This window comes from Oenanthe melanoleuca, chromosome 8 (genome assembly GCF_029582105.1).
Source record: "Oenanthe melanoleuca isolate GR-GAL-2019-014 chromosome 8, OMel1.0, whole genome shotgun sequence".
In the NCBI taxonomy this organism is placed as follows: domain Eukaryota; kingdom Metazoa; phylum Chordata; class Aves; order Passeriformes; family Muscicapidae; genus Oenanthe; species Oenanthe melanoleuca.
In genome coordinates this window covers 2,494,996-2,515,925 of record NC_079342.1, presented here as the reverse complement: position 1 = coordinate 2,515,925, position 20,930 = coordinate 2,494,996, and the positions used below count along the sequence as shown (strand labels likewise).

Here is a 20,930-nt window from a genome sequence, read left to right as displayed (position 1 = left end):
TAATTGAAAAGATTGAAAATAAAAGTTTGAACTGATAAACAACTTGCTTTCACAATTAGCAGTGAAAAAAATCTGGCGGCAAAAATAAGTCTCGTGTGTCATCACCATATTCATTCAAACTGCAAGAACCACGCAATGCAAGTGAAATTCTTGCCTTCTTATTGACCTCTGCGTGCCTTGAAAACTGCCCTACTTCTGAATCTGTGAAAGCCTAAATGTCAACTAACTTCTGGTCAAACTGGTGTGTGTTTAGGGGTTTGGCCTGTGAAATGTTTTGTATCTCACAAAGGGCCCTAAATCTCTTCTACCTTGAGTTATTCTCAATCATGTCCCAACAGCAGTGCCTTGGTTCCTCTTCCATGCCTTCATTTTGGTTTTTTTTTTGCATTCTCAGCTCCACAAAACGTCTCAAGTCTGTGGAGGATGAGATGGACAGCCCTGGTGAGGAGCCGTTCTACACAAGCCAAGGGCGCTCTCCAGGCAGTGGCAGCCAGTCCAGTGGATGGCATGAAGTGGAGCCAGGTAAGCCCCGGCTCCCAGAGCCCCAGAACATCATCTGCACTTGCTCTGTTTCGTTATCAGAATTGCTGTCTTAGAGAGGTGACCAGTTCTAGACGTCTCGTCACTTCCGAGAAACGGCCTAATGAAAACATGGCAGTGGTTTTATTGCTCCTGCAGCTGTGAATGTTTCTCTAGTGTGTCACTTCTGTGTTTTGGCCAAATATCTGAAGTATTTAAATAATGCAGCAGAAGATAGGCAGTCTTTTTCTGTCAAATTGTCCAGATTCAGCTCTGGGGTAGCTTTTTCTAGCAAAAAGCAGTACCTGTCTGGGCTGTGCTCCATCAGTTATGCTGCTTAAATAAATATCCCTAAACTTATATAAGGCAGAAGGACTTTTCAAGCATTATACAACACTTGAGATCACTTAGTAATGACTTTTAAGAGACTTACAGAAGGAGTTGTTTTATTAATCTGTAATGCTGTGAAGTGTGATTGGAGGCTTCATATCAAAATAGATATCACTGGTGTTACACTTCAGAATGTTGAGGAAGCTCTTTGGCCTCTTCTCAGTTAATTTTTGTGTGTGATCTTTCCTGTTGATCATTTTTTTGGGTTATGTTATGTTACATACTTAACTGTCCATTTATCACTTATCCTGAGATCATCTGGGTGCTTAATACTATTGGAAATAATTTTTTTGGGTCAGTGCTATGTGCATAGGTGAAGTTAATGCCTCAGTGTTGCTTACAGCTAAATAATCAAGTATTTATTGCCAGTGAAAATAACAGAAGTCTTATTTGTTAGAGGAAGGCAAGCAGTGCCTCCCAGAGTTTGAGAAGGTCCTCTAAAAGTGCACAGGATCTTTTGCAATATGTTTTTTTTGTCTTTCTTGTTTGTCTGGATTTAAAATAGTATGGGTTTGGTTTGTTTGGAAAAAACACATGCTTGTCCAGGGCACTGTGTGTAATGAACTATACAGCACAGAAAAGTAAATTCGACTTGCACAGCATTAAAATCAGTTCTGTGGGCACTTGGCCAGCCACCTATATCCTTCATCATGTAGGAAACATACCCACAGCTTTCTCTGGAGACCCTGTCAAACAGCTGTCCTTTACAGCATGCCCAGAAAGCCACCAAATTTGGGCTATTCCAGACTGGGAGGAGACTGATTCCTGTGCCTGGGAGCCCTTGGAGGATCCCCTGCCAGCTGCCCTCTCTCCTCTAATGAGGAGGAGCCAGCTTGTGGGCCCTTATTGCCTGCAGATGTGGCACTTTGGCAGGAGGAGAGGGTGGACCTGCAGGCACACAAGTGCCAGGCTCCCGTCCCTGCCTTGCCACCACCGTCCCCAGGGCTCTGGTGTTGGCTCTGAGGTGTCCTGCTCCAGGGGCACCAGGGGCTGTCCCTTGCATCAGCTCCAGGCTCCAGATGATGTAAGGCAGAGCTTCACCTTGTGCTAAACCTCGGCTCACGGCGCGGCAGAAGCGCGGACAAAGGCTGGGCTGAGAGGGAGGGATCACAGCCCTGCAGACACAGATGGCTGAGAAATGATGGGGTCACTGCCTCTGCATTGCTGTCAGGCTGGGGGACAGCTCCCCCCAAAGTTTGGGGTGCTGGTTGTTAATGACAAATGTTCTCCATTTGTGCAGCAGCCAGAGGTTGGCTATTAATTGTGCTGTCGCTTCTGGTGCTTTTCCCCACGTGTGGTCATTACCTCTGGCTCATCCAAGTCCTGGCTTGATGGTGGCACTGAGCTGCTGAGCTGGGCAAGGGAAGTGCCCAAAGCCTTACACCTCTGCTGCTCTTGGCACCACTGGGTGCCCATCCTGAGGAAGCACAGCTGCCCATGTCAAACTTCCTGAGGTGCTCAGAAAGGCAAGAACAAGTCAGGCAAGAGAAGGTTCTTCCTTCCTCGTGACCTTCCTCACTTATTATAGAAAAATCCCAGATTCTGCTTAGTCTTGCCTGTAAAATGGCAGAAAATCACCTTGCAGCATCAGGGACTGTAGCCAGGTACCAACTAGATATAGCTCAGACTCACCAAGCCATCTATCACTGTCACAGCTGTGAAGAAAAAGAGCTTTATCCTGCCCATGTGGGATGCACTTCCAAGCCATCCTTGTGCTATAGCCCCACCCCAGTGCCTGTGCCATGGCTTTCCAGCAGCCTGTCCTCTGAATTCATTGCCTCAGCTTCTCTGTAAAGCAGGGTCACTGCAAGAGCACGGCTGACAGAGGGATTACCTGAAGAGCCACAGCTCATCACTGGTGAAGGACAAAAGAGTGCTGAGTGTCCTTCCCTGCCAGGGCAGCAGTGGAGTGTCCCTGGTGCTCCCCTGAGGGACATGTCCTGCTGTGGTCTGTGCACAGACATCACACCTGAGTCTGGCACCAATGTGTGGCCCTTTGGGTTTCACCTCCAGAAGTGTAAAATGTTTCAGGAATCTTTAGTGAGGCATCTGCCTAGAAAATAATTTGGTCACCTGAAAGCAAGTGATGTTAACATCCCATTTTAGCTGGGGCTTTCTACAGCATTCCTCTCTGAGAGGGAGCTTTGGAGCCTGGACCAGTTTCACATCCATCCTTTCTGATGTCTTTATTTCCAGAGAAAGGCCTTGCCATTTATTTAATCCATAATCAAGATGGTGGCACAGTTTTTAGCATACAGTAATCTCTGAGCTTCAGTGTTTTGTTTTCTTCTCGGTGAAATTCGCAGTAGAAGTTTAAAGACTAAACCCATCTTTTTGTTTAACTTGGCATCTCTTCCCTGCAGCTCATTTTGTGCTGTGTGGGATAACACAGGTATCAGCAGTGCAGAATGGTGCTGTTTCAGAAGACAGGCTGAAGTTTTATCCCGTGCTGGCAGAGCAGTGCAAGCCAGGTTTCCAAACTCCATAATTAAACCCTGTCCTTTGGGTTACTGGCCAAACAACAGGAGGAGGAAATCAGACCAAGGAAAGGAAGCTTAGACTTGTCTGTGGGATGGCTGCTCTGGCTGGGAAGGAAATTTCAGAGAGGAGCCAGCAGCCAGCCTCCCAGCCCAGTAGGATCCACACCAAAGATAATAATACATCCTTTGCCTTTATTGCCTTTGAGTAGATTGCTTCCTCACAGGAGATTTAGATTTATGCAGAGATAGCTTCTTGGCCTATATGCCTTGACAGGTTTATGGGAGTGAGAGGATGAATATTCCATCTCTGAGTGTCGCATCTGCTTAATTTTGAGGTGTGCACATGAGAAAGAGGGGAGACTCAAAGACTGGAGCAGGTGTGAAGCACACATGTGCTCGTGGCACAGGCACTGGGAGAGCCTGGCAGTGAAAGGTGTGGCCTGGGACAGTGCAGGGAAGCCAGGTCTGTGTGAGAGGGAGATGGAAGAAATGCACTTCAAAGAGAGCAAAACATAGGAGAGAAAGGGAAAATGAGAAGGCAGCTTTAGACCATACAGAAGGGGAAAAGAACAAATGCCAGGAAAACAAAGATTTGACTTCCTAGAAAGGAAATATGAAATGGAATATGTGAACTCCTTTTAGAGAAAGAGAGCACTCCAGGCAGAGGGTTATTTACCGCCAGCCGTGACTAGTCACTCTACATCTGTCTCCATTTCTTTTCTCTTGAACCAATTCCCTTTTTGGATACTTTTCTTCCTGCTTTTCTTCCCTGTGATTGCCCCTGTAAGTGGTCTTTGGAGGGCAGGCTGTATGCTCAGAACATATGTGCAAACTGGCCGGAGAACAGAAGAGGACAAAACCACTCTGTGTGCTATTTAGATTAGGCAGTGGATGCTTCCTCCTGGGGTCCCTGCTGTGTGCAGGATACAGGCTGCACCCATTGTCCATCCACAGCCCTTCCTCTGAGCTTCTGCTTGCTCTGCTGAGGCACCCTGATGTCTGTGTCCTGTGGAGACACTGCTGGGTGTAGATGCTCCGTGCTTCACCCACCAGCAGCACGACCTTTCCATTCGTGGCACACCAGGCTTGCAGTGATGAGCAAAGGACTCAGCTTTGTGGGTTTTTTTACAGATCTCTCCTGCAGCCAAGGGTGCAGCACTCTCCTTGCACATCAGATGTGACAGCCAGAGCAAAGCCCAGCATTAATCCCATGTTCCTTGTGCTGCACTCCTTGAGCCTCACATCCATTTACCTGCACTCAAAAGCTCCTGGGGAGCTCTCCGACCTAAAAAGGCTGGAGTCTGCCAGAAAAGATGAATTCCCTTTCACAACAGGAAGGCTTGGGAAGTAAAACAAAGCAGACATGTAGTAAATTACTTCTGCTTTTCAAATACCTTTTGCGGTATCCTCCTTACCATTACTTTATCTCAGCACTTTCAGTACATAACTCTTGTTAACTGAGAAGAAGGGCAAGAGAGGATAAAGATGATGTTAGTAAGAAAATAAGGCAACACCACACTGGCTTTGAGCTCCTGCACAAAGCTGGCCTGTGTTCAGTTCTGTGGCAGCTCTGCTTGTAGTGGGGGTAAGCCATAATTACAGGTATGTGTTTTTTAATTCCATAATAAGCAAAGATTGAGTTCATGTATATCTGTATTAAACTTATGCATTTTTTTAATGCGTCCTCTTGATCCAGTCCAGGAGTGATGTTCACATTGTTCTCTCTCAGTGATTTTGTGAAACACATGGATGGTATTTGCCAAGTCTGCTTCCATTGTGTTTCCACAGCGTGGCATGGAAATAAATGTTTAAGATACAAATTCAGAGTATCCTATTGGATTCTTTATTTAGGTATTCTACTTGTTTCTCTACTTAGATCTTCTACTTTATTCTTAGATCTTCCACTTGTATTTCCACACAGTAGTTTAGTGCCTAGAGGACAGTAATCCCAGGAAAGGCACATGTTTTCACTCATTGCACTTCTTGAGGTATCTGAAGAGACAAACACCTCGGCTTTGGTTGATCCTGACCAACTTGGCTTGCAAATGGCTGGAGCTCTGTGGTCCTTTTTCCACTGGAAGACTGGTGTGGCTGTTGCTGTCATGGCCATCCCCTTGCCTCAGCTCCATCCTGGATGTTCTGCTCCCTTTATGCTGTGCTGGGCCTTTGTGTGTCTTCACCTTGAAAACCCCAGGAAACAAATAAGACTTTCAGTGTAGAAACCTTAAGGAATTAGTAATAGCTCTTGCACTGCATGGCTGACAGACATTTCCACAGTTCCAGGGGCTTATGAGGTTGATGATTTTGCATGAACCTGCAGAAAGCTCGGGAGGTCCCTGTTAGACTGCTGGACTCATCTGTGGACGTTTTTAAATTCAGCCTTGTGATTGCCCACTAAACCACCCAGGATACTGCTGCTTGTTCTCATGCCACCATCTATGAGACTGTCTGAAAACAGTTCCTGAGGAATTTCTGTGCAACTGAGGAGTTGGGATCTTATTTTGGAGTATTTCCCTTGCAGTTTCAGTGGCCCCTAACTTAATGGTGCCGTGCCTCTCCCCGTGGCTGGTTGTGGAGCAACCTCACGCAGACATCCAGTCCAGAACTTGTTTCAATAATGCTTTTCTTAAATCTGGCATGGCTTTCTCCTCAGTGTGCAAGAAAACTTCCCCATGTTTACTGGGAAACTTTTATTTATGCCATATGCATCAGAAAAGCTCATTCAGGCATAGTTCTGATGACCACAAGTTTGTTTTCAATGTCTGTTTGGAATTATGTCTTGGAAATTCAGGAGAAAGTGCTATAAGGGAGATCCTAGATGGTGTTCTTTATGCCCTAAGCACAGTTGTTGCCTGGCACTGCCTGGAAGATAAAATGTGTGTGGTGTGTCCCAGTATCAGCAATGCAGAGTGTGTCTGATCTGTCCTCAGGCAAAAGGTCTGTGGGCTCATCAAAGGCCTTGATGTCGTGCACTAGCTCAGAGCCCAGAGAAGTCTTCAATGATTGTGCTGCATTACTGCCAATGATTCAAGGGACTGACTGCAGAAAATAAGATGAAAAACATGAGAACCATGTATTATACAAAATAAGGAATAGAAAAATAATCCCTTTTCACTGGGAAAACATTCAGCTTCAGACCTGGAGTATTCAATGTCAAGTAATTCTCTGGCACTACTTTTCAGTGACTTGCTGCAGTGGGCAGTTTTCACTGGATCATAACTAGACACAGGAATTTCATGATCTTTATTGATTTCCTTGAGCTGAACTTTTTGGATACTCATAAGCCTATGGAAGAAAGACAAAGCCTAGGCAACAGCACTTTTCCTTAGACCAGAGGAGGTCTACATCCAGGATCTCTGCCAGTCGTATTTACTCAGTGTTTCCCAGCTGTGACTTTGAATTGCCCTCTGGTTCCCAGTGTGTGAGGTCAGGCAGTCCCAGAGCTGTTCTGCCTGTACCTGCCTGGTGCAGCAGCTTCATTACACACCTCAGCACATCTCCCAGCAGGTACCAGTGCCATTTTTTCCTCCATTGAACTTAATATCTCAAGACAGTGGGAACATTTCACACAGAATGGTTCAGGCTGTAAGGGACCACAGTGGGGTCATCTGATCCCACCTCCCTGCTCAAGCAGGGTCATCCCAGAGCACAAGGCACAGTCTTGAATATTTCCAGTGAGGGACACTCCACACCCTCTCTGGGGCAACCTGCTCAGGAAAGAAGCTGTTCCTCATGTTCAGGGTGAACTTTGTTCTTTAACATGGAATTCAACAAGGCCCCATATGCAGGCAGCCACCTAAAGAGCTGAGTCCAAGTGAACAGGTAGATGCTTGAAGCGTATGATGGGAGCACACTTCAAGGAACTCCAGCAGCTGTAGGATACAGAGCTTTCCTTAAATGTCTTTTTTTTCCATAAAGTCCATGTGTTGCCATATCCCTGCTCTCTGCATTACACTATCCCATCAAAACACAAGCTGCCCAGTGGTTTTCAGGAGCATAAGATTTTTCTTTTCTTCTAAGAGCAATAACACTTATCAACTTTTACTGAAATACCATATCAGCTCCTTGTCACTGGCAGTCTCCAGTTCCTGCCGCTAAAAGTTTAATGCATTTACAGGAGCACTTAGGCATCAAGACTTTGATATCACAATCTGTTAGTCACAGGTGCTACATGATAGGTTTGTGTTAGCACATTATAGATCTTTTATCAGATACTGCACAAAATGTGTGTGTTTCTCTGCCAGGCAATCAGAATCAGGCTGCTGCATAGCTGATGAGTTACTCACCAATATAAGTTGTTGTTGATTTTAAACAGAACTTTCCCAGAACTGCACCTTAATGGGCAAGTTAAACTCTAATTGGTCAAGGCCAGTGAAGACCAGGGGCAGGAAGAACTCAGCAGGTCCATGGTGGTGCTTTGAGCATTGTCAGTCTCTCACAGTGGCACTCGTCAAGTTAAGTGATTAACATTGCTCATTTGCCATCACAGGCAGAGTCATTTTGACAGCAAATTACCACTGGATCAATAGCTCAGCTTGTCTTTGGCAATTCACGTTGTAGCTTGAGACCTGTGACAACATGCCATGCTGCTGGCAGTGCTGCTCAAAACCATGCAAGGAAGTTGGAGGTGCAGGAAGAACTGCTCAAAGAAAAGGCAGTTCAGATGGAAAAGTTCTAGAAGTTTTCACATCCCTCCAAGGCTCCTTTTATATTTTTTTTTTTCCAGACTCTGGACAACACAAAAGACTTGGCCTTGGGATTCAGCCTAAAGTGTGCTTTCCATTTTTAATAAAATTAGTAATCCCATGCAAGTGTTGAAGCACATGCCTCAGCTTTGCTGTAATTCCCTGAGGAAAACATCCCTTCAGCATGGTCCCAGAGAAGTGGGGAGGTCAGTCAGTGTTGTGGCTTTGCTTCTTGCATCTAGTTCCAGATGTCAGGAAATGCATCATTTAAGAATGGAGATGGAGCTGTAGGAGTTCTGAGTTGAAAATGCAGAAGGAATTTTCCTGTAGTTATCAAATTAAAGCTGTTTTTGACTGGCCTGGTGCTAACATCACCCCACGTGCTGCTTTCACTGACCTCAGTGAGAGACAGAAAAGCAAATCTTTTGTGTACTGGCACAGTTTAAGGTCACCTGAGGTATTTCTGTCACCAGACACAATTCACATCCTTTTTCAGACATATAGGAAGGTTTTCCTGCATAGAAAACTATTCCCTGACAAAGGCTGGAACGATGCTTCCCCATGGGAACAGGATTCCTGGGATGTGTTGGTCATCCATGGGCCTGACCTCCTCAGACATTGTTGGTGACCAAGCCACATTTTGTTGCCACCCATTGTTGATCAGAGAATCAAAGAATCACAGCGTGGTTTGGCTTGGAAGGGATCCCAAAACCCAGCCAGTGCCACCCCTGCCCCAGGCAGGGACCCCTTCCACCATCCAGGATCGTGGGCATCACCACATCCCAAGGTGTCCCTTGCTCAGAGCCCCATCCAGCCCAGCCCTGGACACTGCAGGGGTGAGGAGAACTCAACCTCTGTCCACAACAGCCCCCAAAATGTAACTTAAAGCAAAGACAGGGATGTGTCTTGGGCTTCACTTTTAAAAAACTGCCACCTTCCTTGGCACTGAGACAGAAGCAGACACTTCCTTTCCACAGGTGAGCTCTGAGAGACCCAAGCTCCTCTGGTTGACTGTGGCTGTGCATTTCTTGCTGATCTGGGGTCTGTCAAACCTGATTTTTGTGAGCTCCAGACAGGTCTCCTCTGACCCAGAGATCCTTGAAGATCATCTGATAGTGAAAAGGGCATTAAACACATTAAAAGATGTCTTCCAAAAATTGAACTAGTCTTCTTGTTTGCTTCTGGGACCAATTCAGGATGTTGACTTGGATCTATAAACTCTCCTATAGATTAGATCTGGTTGGGAAATGGACTACATTCCTTTCATGTGCTGTCTTAGCAGTTGAGATCAGCAGACTTGCTTTTCCTAATGTGTTTGGGAAGCAGAAGCAATATTTTATCTCCTGTGGTATGCTGCTGGTATAGAAATGTTCAGGCTTATTAATTCTTCAGGACACAGGAAAGTCTTCATCACCTGTGTAGGCAGTCATGGGAAAGGACCCACTGCAAAGACTCCATTGAACTCTTTCTTTTTTTTATTTTTTTTTGAAAGCAGCTGGAAAATATTAGTAATCTTCAGAGCCAATATACAGTACATATTGAGAGCCAGTAAATGATGCATATTATTGCAAATTCCTGTGCACTTCTGCATTTTATAAAACAGATAACTAAAATACTCACCTAGCCAGATCGCTTTCCCCAGGGATGCACATTTCCAAGCAGAGGACAAACCAAAAACACAGAACAGAACAAAATTAGCCAAATAGAATGGCTAAGTGTTTGAAACAAATGGTTTTAAAATCACTGAGTAAGGAGTGTGACCTCCTTCTGCATCAGTCAAGGCAACTGTGAAACTTTGTGAAAGAAGCTCACCACAAAACAGATGCTGGGCTATCTTAGGTAAATAAATTACAAAAAAATAATAATAACCCCCCCCTACACTTTTTACAAAGCACAGCTGTGTAAATATTGCATGAGACAGGGGACAGGGGGAGAGATGTAACATACACCCTTTTTTTTATGCAGAAGTTCTGCTCTGGGCACTGTTTATTAACATTCCCAGTGCAACCATCACTCCAGTGCCTAGCACACAGTGCAGCTACTGTACTCCCTGCACATGTTTGATCTTGGCTTTAGAAGAGAAAACAGGCTTTATTTTAAAGGAAACATTTTCACACAAAGATAAAAGGTGCAAGGAGAGGTGTTAGGAGACAGAGGGAATTACAGGATCATGGAATGGTTTGGGTTGTAAGGGACCTTTAAAAGCTCATCCCATGGGCAAGGACACCTTCTGCTATCCCAGGTTGCTCCAAGCCCCATCCAGCCTGGTCTTGGACACTTCCAGATGATAGTACAGGACCAGGTACAGGAAGAAGACCAAATCTCATCTCTTTTTTCCATTCTCTTTCCCGCACCTTCTGACACAGTGACTTTAGATGTGCTCCTGCTTCTGCACCAGGTGAGGAGCAATTCTCCTTAATCTCATTGTGCTGGATGCCTCCTGCAATTTTCCTGCTTCTCAACTGCCAGGTACAGCACATTCCAGCCTACAAAAATCTGCCCACAGAGAGGAACAAATAGCTTTTCTCAGCTAGACCAAAGGCTCACCTAGACAGGCAGTTTGCTGTCTCTGACAAGAGCTGGTGGTGGACACTTCAGGAAAGATAACAACAGTAAGAGAGGCATCCATTGATGCTTTTCAGAGTACAGCCTCATGGATTTTGGCAGCAAACAGCTTGGTTTCACAAGCCAGAGGTTTTGTTCACATCTTTGTGCTTGGCTGCCTTCAGTGAACTTTCCTTTCAGAGATGTGCTTTTAACCCATTCTTTATTTTGGCCTCCACAACATCCCATGGCAGAAAGTTCCAGTTTTACTCAGTGCTGCATGAGGAAGAACCACTTCTTTTGTCTGTTGCCTGATCATTTTGCTGGATGCTTCTTAGTGGTTTTCTTTTTCACTGCCAGAAGTAGTGAATAAATCATTCCCCAGTTACCTTCTTTACTTTCCTCCAAGTTAAGTGCTGCCCCAACGCTTTGACCGCAGCAGTCAGCGAGCACAGGCAAGCACAGAAATCCATCTAGCAGCCTCTTAGCTCAGGTAACAATTTGGCTGAGTGGCTGCAGAGCCATCTTACACCTGCAGAAATGTCTGTGTGCTGTGACAGCAGCTGTGCTGTTCACCCAGAGTGGGTTTTCTGTGGCTTCCACCCCAGTGTGAGTGCAGTGACCTCCCCAGAGAGCCTAAAGAATGGGTGATGTCTTAAGTTCTTTCAATTTCCAGCTCCAAAGAAATTTAAACCTCAGCATTTAGCATGGCTACAGCCCTGTTCTGGTTCCATCTTGCTCAGGGAAGTGCAGGAGATCCACAGCATCCTCTGCCTCTGCTTGTCCTCCCCACTCTGGCACAGCCCTACTGACATCATCCTTTCTGCTCTTCCCTTACATCAGTGCTCACTGCTATTTTAATGTGATACACACCAAAAAGCATAACAGACGAGATCCTCTTGCTAAAATTAGCTGGAAAATTACAGGCTGTTTTAGTGTTTTGTGCATAGTCTTTATTTGCCTCAATAGCTTTGAGTGTAGATCTTTGAACCCCAAAAAGCCAGACAAGTCAGGAGATACCTGCAGCCCCAAGAGCAGCACTCTGGAAAAAAATGGGACTGTTTTATCTCAGCAAGGGCTGGAGGCAAACTCTTGGGTTCCACTTACAGGAGGGAAATAGTTTTCTTAAAAAAAAAAAAAAAAAAAAAAGGATTTACAATCAACGAGATTTGAAAAATATAAATGTATGGATTATCTTTCTTCACATTTAGTGTTTTATGGCAGCAGCCCACGTTTCTCTCCAGCAGTATTATCCATGATGCAGCACACTAATGCACTACCTTGCTCTCAACAGGAGAAAGCACTTTGGATGTAGTCCAGGCTTAACCCTGTCTTAGGGTTTGCTTTTACTTTTAAACAAAATAACAGCAAGTGGAAGTAAAGCATCATCCTGGCTCTTCCTCGGAGCAGGGCCAGTCCTACACGTGAGGAGCAGCTTTGGGACAGAGGGTGATGCTCATCCCTGCTCAGATCATGACTCCTGTGCCTCCCTTTGCCCTTTCAGTCCCTACAACCCATCTCTGCTCTCCATCCTTGAGTGAGATCCCCTGGGTCACACGTAGCCCAAAGGTGCTCTGCAAGGAGCTGCTCCTGGCTGTCAAAAGCTGTTTGACATCTGACATCACACTGATCCCTGAAAAGACCCTTGTAGTCCAGGCAGGATTGCAAATTCTGGCTGTTTGGAGCTTTTAAAAATTAAAAGATTCCCCCAAACAGCTGTATTTCTTATGCAAATCCCCCACCAAATGGTACCTTGTAAGTATTAAAGAAATTGTTTGTCCTCTGTTAAAAAATGATCATCTAGAAACCCATTAATTTGGTGGGGGAAGGGTTCTAAGAGGACAAAGCAGGCTTACAAACCACATTTCTCCCATGCCCTGTGAACTGTTGTGCTATTGTGATTTTACAGTGCTATTTCTCTACTTCTGCTGGATTTTTCTGTTTAATGTTACGTGGAAAACCCAGAACAAAAACTGACACTTAATTCTGAGTAAACAGTGGCAGTGACTGAATAGAAACTTGATGTCAAATATACAGCCACCCTGGGAAAGTCAAAAATCCCTTGCTTTCTCCTCTCTTCCACTTGTGTCCTCCATAAGTGTATTATCCATATAATTAGTGATTTAAAAAGACATCAAAACATTATTTTTCATATTCATAGCGTCACTTTAAAAAAAAATGGTTAAAAATCGATTTGCTGGCCTCTTGGGGAAATGCTGTAATGTTTTTGGCTGTCTCCTACTTTCTGCTGCCAGCTAAAAGTACCATCTGGCTTGTTTAGGGCCCTTTTCCATATCAGGTGCTTCCAAAATTCTCCCCAACCAGAGGATTGTTTCGTTGGGTTGCTCTGCCTGCTGAGGCATGTGTCCTGGGCTGGGAATCCTACTGCTTCTGTTCCCTGCCATCTTGCTGACAGTGGTGTGTGTATGTTTGGGCACGGATCTTGCTGCCTCTCTCCCGAGGACATTTGCATCATTGTCAGCTGCACATATTAAATTGATATGCAGGGCTCAGAAACACGTATCCCATCTTTTGTCCCTTTGTTTGTGCAATTGTTGTGGTTTTAATTCTTCTTTGACACCTGGAATATCACAAAGCTGCTGATAATCTGTTGGCTACTAAGGGAAATGACATTGATAGAAGGATAATGTGTGTCAGACTTATATCTCGATAATTGCAGACACACCCCGAGCCCTCGCAGCTCAGGGAATGAATATCCTAAATCCATCATTAATTTGGAGAGTCGCATGTGGCAGTTGGCTGGGGTGTCATCCTCTCTGCAAGAGTCACTTGCAAGGGATTTTCAGGCAGTTGGGGTTGGTTCTGCATGGCTGTGTGGATTTGTGCCGGTTTTGGCGCGTCCTTGCTGCCATTTCGTGGCAGCTGTAGCAAAATGGGGTTGGTGTCCTCACTCCCCACAAACCTCCTGCTGCCCAGGAGCCCCAGCCCCAGCAGCTGAGAGGTGATGCTCTGTGCGTGGCACCAGTTGATGGTGGCACCTCCTCCTGGGGCTCCTTTGTTTTCCAAATTTCCCAGTGTTGTTGGAAATGGAAACGCACCCCTGAAGGATTTATGAAGCACTGTGGTTGCAGAGTCCAGGCTTGATGTGATTGTGTGGGAACAGGAAGGGTGTTTTGGAGCAGCCACTGCCGTAAGCTGTCTTGTCCTATTTCAAAAATGATCTGTGCCATACACTGCTGACTTTTCCTGTCCATCCATTAAAAAGTGAATTATGAAGAGTGCTGAGACAAACAGATAGGAGTTTAACCTTGTTAGTAAATATCAGGTAGCTGATATATACTGCTAGAATGTTACATCACAGCCTCGCTCTTCAATATAAGTTTATGAAATTATCTTGTTACTATATAAACTGCCTTGGCTGGGTACATTCTTCCAGAGGGTTATTGTTTGCTGGATGTTGGCACAGTAGCATGACTCCAAAGAGTCAGTTCACAATGTGGTGAATTTTAAAGACTTGGGAGATGGCCATATCTATTTTCCAGCAAAGGAATGAAAGCTTTTTTCCTTTTTTTCTTTCCCCCCCCTCTCCTCCCCTAAGGTATTAAAAGTTTCAAAACATGTGCTGAAATGAAAAGGAAATAATAACTAAAGCCTGGATGGGAAGTAGTGCCTCAGAGTACTGACTTTGTTTATTTGCTTGTTTCCCCCAGAATCTTAATATTTTAAGTACAAGTTAATATTTTAAATCAAATAAACCTGTTCTGTGAACTAGTAAGGTACTTGAACTATTATCACACATTATTCATTTATTTCTGTGTGAGTGCAATAAAAATTTTACAAGCTGTAATCTTGTTCTTTTAATAGAGAGAAAACTATGCAGAATATGTTGCTTAGAGTATTAGATAAGCTGCAGTATGTTAATCAAATATTTTCATGATATGAGGGCAGTTGAGAAAACAGTACAATTTTTGCTAATGGCACTGGTAAGTAAACGGATCTATCATTACATTGTCATGAAAAGTGACATTGAGCAGAAACACCCTGCCAATCCCTAGAAGATAAGTATTTAATGTAATTAGACAGACACTGTCTCCTTTGTTGAACGTAGCATTAATCACCCAGAGAAGTCCAACTTTATATGAAATGGCTTTTTCTGATATGTCTTTGTATTAGAAAGCTTCTCACACGGTTTTGCCACGATGATATATTTGAAGAAATGACTGCAGCAGCTACACGGGTTTCCTCATGACACATTTCTTGCTGTTCTGTGTTCCATAATATTGAATTCTTTTTATTTAACAGCGTTGCATTATGTAGCTGTGAGTTGTTCCTAAGTCTGGGAACCTACTTGCAATTGGAGCTGAACCTCTTTGAACCAGTGTAATGCATTCAGGTTATGAAATATAAAAGCAACACAAATAGCTTCCATTATGTTCTTCAGTCCTTCCTCTGTGGTGTTAGCTCAGGTTCATTGTTATGGCATAAGCAAAATGCTTCTTGCCTGAAATGCTGGTCCATAATATCACACACACACACACACAAAAAAATAATAATAATTAAAAAAAACAAACAGAAAAAGAACTTCTTTTTATGAAAATCTCATTGTTCAATGGATGAAAAATGTTGCCCCCTTCCAGAATTCATTGGCACTACATTTTTTTTTTCCTCTTTTTTTTTTTTTTTCCCCCCCCCTTCTCTCCTCTGTTGCTTGTAATTTGTACTGTGAAACGCTGTCTGGTTATGAACTGGTATCAATTTGAGTCAGTGCACAGCTGTGTCTTCCCACCTTCTCAGTGGTGCCCAGGGCTTTGAAGGGAAAGAAAAGGGTTTAGTGAGAGATGACAGGGAACTTCACCGGGTAACAGGTGGAGGTCAAGTCGGTTTATTTGTTGGGCTGAGCAGAGTGCAGAGATGAAAAATCTTTGCCATAATAAGGTTTAGGAAGAAAATGCTGACTAGTCTAAGCTTTGATTCCAGCTGACAGATCCTTTTCTAGTGTTCATTACTTGATTTCACAGTTCAGGCAATTTTAAGAGGCTTAAAATTATGTTTCTGCTCTCCTCTATAAAACTTTCTGATCACTTTCTAATTTTTGCTTTAAGTAAAGTTATAGGGACTCCCTGATATATCACTCCTGCCTGTAGACTCTTACAAAGTCAATATGCCATCAAAAACATAAGGATAAGCTTTTTTTCTTTTAGACTCCTGCTTTTACTGATTCTTTTAATAAATGAGGTAAAAAATTCACGTGTAGGCACCAATTCAATTAGAAAATTAAAACTTTCTAAAAAACACCCCGAACAGTGGATTGTAAACTAAGCAGGATGCTTAAGAAGCCACTGTTCCTGTTGGAAATACGGGATTTCTGTGCTAGTGGAGCCCAGAGTGCTGAGTTCCAGCCCCTGAAAGGGAGTCCCAGGCAGGCCCTGGGGAATCAGAGCAGAACGTGCTGACATTGTGTGGCAGGGCTGGGGCTGGGCTGGCCACACACAAAGGGATTTCACCAGGCTGAGCTGCTGGGCTTTGGGTGTCTCTGAGTGCAGCCCCCTGCCCTTCCCTGTGCCAGCTCCTGCCAGGGACTCAGAGCTGTTTCTCCTCTCCCACCCTTTTTCTTCCACCACCACCACCTGCTTTCCTACCTGCTGGAGTGGGCAGAACAGGATTATCTTTAGCCATTTGCTAAAATCTTCGCCCTCAGACTTTCTATTACTTCTGCATTCATTCTTTGCAGGAAGAGGAAACTCACTGGTCAAACCCTTGGACACCAGAATAGTTGCATGCAGTTTCCCAGGGAGCCAGATAGCTCTAAAGCTTCCCAGTGAGTGACAGTTTCTCTCTTCTATTCTTCTGAAACATGTGTTTTACACATATACTGAAAAATGTTAATATCCATTTACAGCCAGATCCTTGCTTTTTTTTTCTTTTCTTTTTTTTTTTTCTTGCTTTTAAAAAAAAAATAAATTAAAAAAAATATTTTAAAAATTCAAATCTCCCAAAGTATTTACACTTAGAGCACCTCAGCACACATGTCACTTTTTTTATGTAGGAAAAAGTGTTGGATGCTCTTATACACAAAACATCATTGGGATTTTGAAAGCTGTTAGCTCATTCTGAGTTAGTGGCAAGAATGCTGGACTTGCCAGCACCAAACTGTGAAACCTTTTCTGTGTGACTGGTAGAAATCTCATGGGGGTACAAATCCAAAAAAAAGAAAAAAAAGGGGAGGAGGGGGGGATGTAAATCTGTGCATTTGGATTTGAGCAGCTTCAATACCATGATATCAACTTTGTCCTAGAAGTCCTTGAATCACAAATCATTTGGGAGAGTGTTTTGGAGAATTACCACTGTATGCTTTCCCTGGTTTTTTACTCTTTTCTAGGCGCCCACTAGTTCCCACTGTCAGGGAGAGGATTCTGGACTAGGTGGATCCCTGTAATCTGATTTGGCATGGTTATTTTTCTGTGTTCCTAAGCTCATGAGATCAAGTTATGTAGGATTATTTCATAATGCCAGAGCAGCAGTTTCTGAGGTTGGACAAAGCTATCTAGCAAAAGTGTCTGATAAAAGAAAAATCCTGTCCCATACTGTAGCTTTCTTGGTCCAGTGAAGCAGCATCCTCACGCACACAAATCTTGTAAAGTTGCTTCTGATAGCTCCCTGTGTCCCTTGGTTTTTGTAAGCTAAAGTGCCATTTTCCTTTTTACAGCTTAATTGAACCTAAATGCACCCATTTTCTGCAATGTGGTATTTTGGTAATTTTGCTATTTGCTCCTAAGTTTTCCCTTAAGCAAACTGAAAGCTTCCCCTTTATCACTTCACTGGGCCAAGATTTCACACAGTATCCTGCTTGCTACGAAATATGATAGTGTTCTCTCTCACCTTGTTTCTTTTTTTCTTCTTTTACTTTCTTTTATAAAATCAGGATATCTAAGAAACCCCGAACACCGCGGAGCACTTCATGGTGGGTGTGCTTATTCGAACAATGCCAATGCTCTCGTTCTCGGTGCACAGAGTTTTTGTGTTGGTTTGGGGGGGGGATGTCCCAGGTGTCCCCTCTGGTGTGGATTCTCTGTGGTGTGGATTCTCTGTGTAAGGACAGAGCCTGTGCCAAGCACTTTGCCAGAGTGCCAGCGCTGGAGGGAGCACTCACATGTCACCTCTGCCCTTGTTTTGGTGGAACCCGCGGGGGGATTTTCCCTCTGCCTCTCTGCCAGGTGTGTTTTCACCTGCCCAGTGGGTGACAGAGGGTTGGGCAGCTCCCAGGAGCAGACCTGCAGGCAGCAGAGCCATCCAGGCTCCTCTGGAAGCGATGCCAAAGCCGAACTGCCGTGCTCTGCCTTCCCTCAGGGAATCCTGGAGCACTGGGAATGCAGGGAAGGGAGGCTGGTCTCACCTGTCTGATATCACCTGGGGGAAGCAGCTTCAGTCTCTCCACCTGGGAGCTGCTGGTGGCAGGTCTCCAGTGCCATTCCAGTGTGCAGCTGGACAAGGGCATTCCTAGGAATGCACAGCAGCTGTAGGTCAGCTACAAATTATTCCTGGTGTCATGGGGTGTTCAGTCCCATGGCAGTCAGAGGGTAAGAACATCAAGAACCACTGGACACCAAAACACAACAGCTCCACGAGGACACTCTCGACCTGCCAAATTATAAATCCCTTGGTACAATGCACACAAATTCAGTTTGAAGCTCTTTCTTCCTTTGGAATAACCTATAAACTCTTCACCTCGAATTGTGCACAAATCAGGTGGCTTTACAGTCCGTGGTAAATCACCTGGGCGATTTTCAATCCTGGCCACAGCTCTTCTATTAATTAAAACACATGTTCAATGGCAGTGAACACCGATTAAATCTTCAAAACCAATATTAGCACCAAACTTAGTCTTGTCATCATAAAAGTCATTTGAAAACATTACCATGCAGCAACTGAGGTCACAAGTTGAGAAAATCTGCATATTTACCCATCTCCATCTCATGCCTGGGGCATTTAGCAGCCATCATTGTTATATATAGCCTGGGTAGCCAATGGGGGTTTGATGACATGCAAATAATGAGCAAATGATTTTAAAGAAAATAAAATAAATAAGTGAAACCCCAAAAATTTTACTCCATCCCCTTCAGTTACTAAGATTCCCTTTAGTATCACTCGCAATTTAGGATCCATATGCATCTCAGGAAGATATAGTTGAAACATAAATCTATTCTGGGTCTTTTACTTGCAAAAATATCATACCTCAGCTATAATCATATGCAAAGACTTTTTAGAGGGCTTTGTAAATGCCATCCAAATTTATGATGGCATTTTTTGCCTTGCAGCTATAGATGTTCCATCCCCAAAGCACCCACATAAAGGTATATTCTCCTATGGATGGCTGCAGTTTGTCCCTGCTGCTATATCTAATCTGCCAAGTGTGCTGAAAAACTCTCAAGTAGCATTTGAAATGAAACAAATGTAGTCATGAATTTCAGACGAGATGTCTAAAGACGTCATTAGAAATTTTTTATTTTTTTTTTTTTTATTCTTCTTGCAATATATATTTATACAATGGAAAATTATGCCGAAGCTGGCATTAACTCAAAGGCAGAATTGAACTGTTATCCTGCTGCTTATTGCTCTTCTCATTAAAGTTTTTAAATATATATAACTCATGGAATTATGTTTTGAAGAAATTGGTAAGATGCTGAGTACTAGTTTATTAGTTATTGAAAGAACTGCTTGGGTGGCAGAGCAGGAATGAAGCCTAACTTAAGAGACCTAAAACAATCCAGATGATGCTGTAAACACAGATACAAACAGACAAGGTAATACACTCTGTGAGAACGTTGTACCAAACAATTTAGGCAGATTTTCATGGGGTAGGATTTAAAAATAATTGGGAATGTTGTAGTGCTCGGCTTTAAAATTCCGTAGGCAAGGTTGTCCCTCACTATAAACTGATATTTCTCCTTCATAAATGGATCTGTGCTCATTTGCAAAGGAGAAATTTCAACCCTCTTTTTCCCTAAGTGACATCAGAATTTTGATTCTAACTTGAATTATCATTTTTGGCTAAAAATTGCTGAGGAGTCCAAAAGCATTTAAAACCTAAAGCCATTGAATCCATTTAATGCGCCTTTGGCACCTCTCTCTCTCTCTCAGTCCTTTTTGAACATTCTGGTCCTCATTTTAATCAATCTCTTTTTATTAAGTTCTTTGGCTCATTTACTTGTACGTGCATTTGCTTTATTTTATTTGGAACATTTCTTTTGTAGTGTCTTGAAAAAGAGTTGTGACATTTCTTTTGGATGGCTTCTTAAGTATCTGGCAGTCACCTATGATACGATGTTGATGGGTACGGATAGATTAGCTCTGTTTTCCTGATGATCTGTCAGATGTCGAGTTCTGAGGAAACTGGATGTGTGTGTTGGTGATGCATATGCAGCAGTTTGATAAGTGGATAGAGGGGGAGCTTTCATTTTTCTTCTGTAAAAATCTCTGTTTATTAAGCTGGATTTAGCGAGGTGCTTGGCTGGCAGGTAGTTAATCAGCGATCACGGCAACTCCGGCTGCAACCAGGGGAGCCAGTACCCATTCAGAACGTAGAAAACTAAAGAGCACTTCATTAGGATGAGTGAATTTCCATCTGTGTTGTATTTTGTGTATACTGGAGCAATTAATACAGTAAACTGATGGATGGCAGTCAGCGTGATCGTATCTCGGCTGATGACAAAGTTTGCTCAGCACTAAATAGAACAGACTTACTATGACTGGCAGCAGTGTAGCCGTCAACGTTTCAAGAAGCTTGGAATTAAGAATTCGCCAGGAATTTAAAAAATAAATATATAGCAGCTGATCAGCCTTTCTGTTGATAATGATTTCAGTGGAATTGCTGGAATAATTCACACAGAAGGATGAAAATTCCTTGAAAAATGCTTCCCATGTATCAGTTTTTTTCTTCAACAGCCAACTTGTTTTTCTGCATCATCTGTTTGTTCTGCATGTTGTCGAGTTCATGGTCCACCTGGTAATACCTGAGCCTCTGTGACTCCTTTTCCTAGTGTGCCTTGGGAAGGAGGGTCCAGACCATGTTTCACTCATAGCTTTTGTTATGAAATCTCCATCAAGAGTCTAGTGGCAGAGAGCTACTGGGAATATTGGGGTAATTATCCAAAGGTCTTTGGAGATGAATATGAGCTGGTCTACCAATGCAGCTAACAAGAGATGGAGTTGTTGTGAGATGTGTGCAGGTAGAATAATGTCAGTAATTAATCAAGTGAAATTGGATGGATTTTGAGGTGTGGATTTGGAGAGAAGGGGGATTGTTCTCTTGCTGTGACTCCGTTCACTCCATCAGAGTTACTCCTGATTTTTT

At 43.6% G+C, this 20,930-nt stretch overlaps 1 protein-coding gene across 9 annotated transcripts in view; it reads left to right on the top strand.

The window, feature by feature from the left end:
- Nucleotides 1–20,930, top strand: part of NFIA (nuclear factor I A) — a 198,512-nt gene that overhangs the window by 119,748 nt on the left and 57,834 nt on the right. For 3 of the 9 annotated variants that reach the window (XM_056498187.1, XM_056498189.1, XM_056498188.1), the window contains exons 5-7: nt 395–522; nt 16,311–16,397; nt 17,502–17,540. In XM_056498187.1, the coding sequence (XP_056354162.1) occupies nt 395–522; nt 16,311–16,397; nt 17,502–17,540 (254 nt within the window). The remainder of the gene's footprint in view (nt 1–394; nt 523–16,310; nt 16,398–17,501; nt 17,541–20,930) is intronic. The other 6 variants (XM_056498193.1, XM_056498191.1, XM_056498190.1 and 3 more) reach the window with 2 other exon arrangements.